The 4694-nt window shown below is 40.6% G+C and overlaps 1 protein-coding gene across 1 annotated transcript in view; it reads right to left on the reverse strand.

The window, feature by feature from the left end:
* Positions 1 to 3106, reverse strand: part of LOC109931486 (mucin-2-like) — a gene marked incomplete at both ends in the record, with an annotated part of 5039 nt that extends 1933 nt beyond the window's left edge. Inside the window, 3 exons of the mRNA XM_048594419.1 lie at positions 1706 to 1922; positions 2808 to 2923; positions 3016 to 3106. Coding sequence (XP_048450376.1) covers positions 1706 to 1922; positions 2808 to 2923; positions 3016 to 3106 — 424 coding nt within the window. The remainder of the gene's footprint in view (positions 1 to 1705; positions 1923 to 2807; positions 2924 to 3015) is intronic.
* Positions 3107 to 4694: the final 1588 nt, after the last annotated feature.

The raw sequence follows: 4694 nt of genomic DNA on the forward strand, positions 1-4694 counted from the left end.
GACTGTCTGAAACACACCACCCGGACTGTCTGAAACACACCACCCGGGCTGTCTGAAACACACCACCCGGGCTGTCTGAAACACACCACCCGGACTGTCTGAAACACACCACCCGGACTGTCTGAAACACAGCACCCGGACTGTCTGAAACACATCACCCGGACTGTCTGAAACACAGCACCCGGACTGTCTGAAACACACCACCCGGACTGTCTGAAACACAGCACTGGAGTGACGGGAGCACAGCCCTGGACCATCTGGAACACACTACCTGGACTGTCTGAAACACACCACTGGAGTTTAATTTAGATAAATGTGAGGTGTTGCATTTTGGTAAGGCAAATCACAGCAGGACTTATACACTTAATGGAAGGGCCCTGGGGATTGTTGCTGAACAAGGAAGCCTTGGGCGCATGTTCATATTTTCTTGAAGGTAGAGTCACAGATTGACAGGATAGTGAAGAAGGTGTTTGGTATGCTTGCCTTTATCAGTCAGTGCATTGAGTATAGGAGTTGGGAGGTCATGTTGTGGCTATAGAGGACATTGGTTAGGCCATTTTGAAATACTGCATTCAGTTCTGGTTTCCCTGCTATAGGAAAAATGTTGTAAAACTTGAAAGTGTTCAGAAAAGATTTACAAGGATGTTGCCAGGGTTTGAGCTATAATGAGAGGCTGAAAAGGCTGGGACTATTTTCCCTGGAGCATCAGAGGATAAGGGGTGACCTTATAGAGATTTATAAAATCATGAGGGGCATGGATAAGGTGAATAGCCAAGGTCTTTTCCCTGGGGTGGGAGAGTCCAGAACTAGAGGGCATAGGTTTAAGGTGAGAGGGGAAAGACTTAAAAGGACCTGAGAGGCAACGTTTTCATGCATTTGGGTGGTGCGCATTTGGAAAGAGCTGCCAGAAGAAGTGGTGGAGGCTGGTACAATTACAACATTTAAAAGGCATGGTTACATGATTAGGAAGGGTTGACAGGCATGTTGCTCTCTTGTATAAAAGTGGTTTGAAACAAGATATTCTACAGTTCAAACTTCAGTTTGCAATTCTAGTGGAAAACTTGGGGTGTGTGTATAAAGAGTTGTTTGTTTGACCAATCTATATTAAAATGTCTTCCTGTGCCAGCTGACATCTTCCCAAAATATATTTAACTTATCCTCTAAACATCTCTGATTTCTCTTTTTTTCCACTATATCTTTCATTCTGATGCAAATTTGAAGTAGAACTCTAAATATTTACCTGGAAATAAGTTGCCAAAAAGTGCTGAGACTTGGTATTCTAATCTATTATTTTAAAGTTTGTTTGGCAAATGTTATGTGATTCTGAAAAATAAGGTGTTATGGAAGTGGAGTAGATCTTCAATTCCAACAAGCCACTCTCTGCCTGTCAAACTCATTTACTGGATTGTCACCATATTTCCCTCAACCTTTCTTCATAAAGATAAATAAGAACTGAGTATATATTCACAATGGTGATGAGAGTATAGATCAGACCCCACACTCCATTTGGGCATGATTCCTTGCTAGGATAGCTGATTCGCACAACTACCTGGTACCTTCTGGCACTCTTTAGACTAGTTTTGCTTTCTTGATCTTCTCTATTAACTGGATATGCTTTTTTACTTCTAACTTATTAATATTTAATGTTCCCCTCCTCTCTTGACCACACTGAGCAATGCTTATTTCAACTTTATGTTACACTTACGGCAAAATGTCTCTGTCCTCCAGTTTTCTGGTTTCCCTCCAGCATGGGAGCATTGCCTGGAATATTCAGAGACTGTGCTGCACAAGCAGAATGAATCTAAGACTTTACTGCAGGTGCACATGTCTTGCATGCAGGCCTGAATATAATGTTCAGTATTTAAGCGGGATTTGCAATCTGCAAATGTGTTTTTTGAAAGGAGATTTTCACAAGCTTCTCTCTGAAAAATATTAGTGTAATATATAGAAGTCTGAAAAATACAGCAGCTACATAAAAAAGTGTATATCAAAACATCTAAATTATTGAACATGTGCGTGAGTATCTAAATTTATGAATGTAAATAGATATGAGGTGTGAGAGTTGAGATGAATTGTAGTAAAAGGTTAATATGAATAAGTATGCAAACGTAAATATGTGTTAGTTCTTGTGCTTGTTTACATAGTCACAATTTTAAAAATCTCATTAAGAATTTATGGATACACATTTTCTTAAACTTAAGATTTTACTCTTCCTATCCCAAAAGACAATGTTTAAAGATAAGAGCACACTCAATGAGGTGCCAGCAGCTTTCTTTGTGTGCAAGCCTAGATAGAGCAAGTTATTAACAATTTAATCAGGCATCTCAATTAAACTTATTTCTTGCCTTGGCCCACATTTACACGTAGATGTAGCATTCTTTGTAAAATGGGGTGGCTCAGTGGTTAGCACTGCTGCCTCACAGTGCCAGGGACCTGGGTTCAATTCCCCCTTTGGGTGACTGTCTGCGTGAAGCTTACACATTCTCCCTATGTCTGTGTGGGTTTTCCTCTGGGTGTCTGGTTTCCCCCACAGTTCAAAGTTGTGCAGGTTAGGTAGATTAGCCATGCTATAGTGCCCAGAGATGTGCAGGCTAGGTGGATTAGGCATGGGAATGCACAGTTACATGCATAGGTTGGGGGTGGGTCTGGATGGGATGCTCTTCAGAGGATTGGTGTAAACTCTACGGGCCTGCTTCCACACTGTAGGGATTCTATGATGTAATTGCATTTCTAGTTTAGTAACTCCAGGAAAGTGTGATTAACCTCAGAGATTTTACTAGCTGTAGATACAGATTAGTGAAACTTACATATTGCTCACACAAAGCACTGGTTTCTATCTCATGTTCATCTACATCTTCACATTGCTCATTTGGCTGATGGACTTTTTGCAGATTTCCAAAATGAATCGGTGAAAATTGTTGGCCTAAAGTGTATGAAAACAAGATACTTCAAATTTAAAACTACTTCATTCAGCAAGTTATTTCCCAAAAAAAAGTTCAAGATTTCTTGACTCACCATTTGCAATGAATTCATTGTGTAAAGGAAGGCCATTATAATCTCCACAGAGCCCACAAGTCCTATTTTGAAATTTTGCATCAAGTTCCACCTAAAAAAATTGTAATAATAAAGCAATTGACATTTGACTAAGACTTAATTTCATGACAGAACCTCAAGGTTTTTACGCAAAATATTTATAACCTTATATTACTTTAAACAATAGGAGTGAATATCTCAAACATTGCTGTCAAATTAGTGATAGTACTTAGGTGTAGAGGGCAAAGTTTTACAGCCACTGGGTTTGAAGGCAGAGGAGGAGGCCCATAACACTCCTTGGGTGACCATTTCATCGTCTACCTACTCACGCCTGCATGTCTCCGAATGAGGCCTATAAGGAGCCAAGTAATGACTATGAGCATTTAAGCTTGGTAATGGAAGGATTTGGAGGGAGGGGTGGCTGTGGTGGGGGATGGCATTATTGCTGTGTTGAGATAGCATGGTGGCTATTATGTAAAGTATACTCATTTAAATTTTTGATGATGTAGATGATGTCATCACAGCAAATTTTGCAATGTCATGTGATGTAGCAGCCATCTTATTTATATTGCATAATAAGCTTCATATGGAGGTTCTTACAGATAGAAAGAGGCCCTTCGACTAATCAGATCCATGCTGCTCATCAAGTACCTATCCATTCTAATCTCATTTTCCAGCACTTGGCCTTGTATGAAATGGTGTTTCAAGTACTTATCTAAATACTACTTGAGTGTCCTGAGAGTTCCTGTTTCTAACATCCTTTCAGGAGTGAGTTCCAGGAACCCACTACCCTCTGGGTGGAAAACAATTTCCTCAACTTCTTTGTAACCTTCCAGCTCCTTACCTTAAAACTGTGCTCCTGGTTATTGTTCCTGAAACTAAGGGGAAAGGTTTCTCTCTGTCTACCCTATTTGTACCCCTCATTACTTTGTATACCTCAATCCGGTACCCCTTTGAAATACTACGCAGAGGCCGGTATCCCCTTTATTTATTTGTGGCCAGCCAGTTTGGAGTCAGGCCCTGAACGGAGATTTTAATCCCCTGGTTATATTGGTCAGTCAAGGCATTCCTGATTTGACTCAGGTTAACAACCCCAATCAAGGATCTTGTACTCAACAAAATCCAGTTGGTTCCTATCACTACACCATTCAGCCTTCTTATTTGTAAGAAAACCGATGCAGCCTATCTAGTCTCTGTTCATAACTGAATTGCTCCAGCCTGGGCTTTTCTTTCTGTCTTGACTCTAGTTTATTTCCCTTGTTCAGTCTCTCCTCATTTAAATTCATGAAAAAAAAGAGTTCTTTAGACAGTCTTTGGACTTGAAATGTTAATTTTGTTTCTGTCTCCACAGATGCTGCCAGACCTGCTGAGTTTGTCTGCATTTTCTGCATTTGTTTCAGTTTTCTAGCATTCGCAGTATTTTACTTTTATTATCCCACAACATTTTGTTTCTTCACCTACAGATATATGACCAGACATGTTCTACATTCCCTTCCTCCCCTTACACAGCCGTAACCTACCACCTTCATCTTTTCCGATAACCGGGAGCAGAAAGCTGGTCAAACAGTGGAGGAAAAGAAACAGAGATAACAAGGTGTAGAGCTGGATGAACACAGCAGGCCAAGCAGCATCAGAGGAGCAGGAAGGCTGACGTTTCGGGA

This window comes from Rhincodon typus, unplaced genomic scaffold (assembly GCF_021869965.1).
Source record: "Rhincodon typus isolate 14 unplaced genomic scaffold, sRhiTyp1.1 hic_rhity00009175, whole genome shotgun sequence".
NCBI classification, from domain to species: Eukaryota; Metazoa; Chordata; class Chondrichthyes; order Orectolobiformes; family Rhincodontidae; genus Rhincodon; species Rhincodon typus.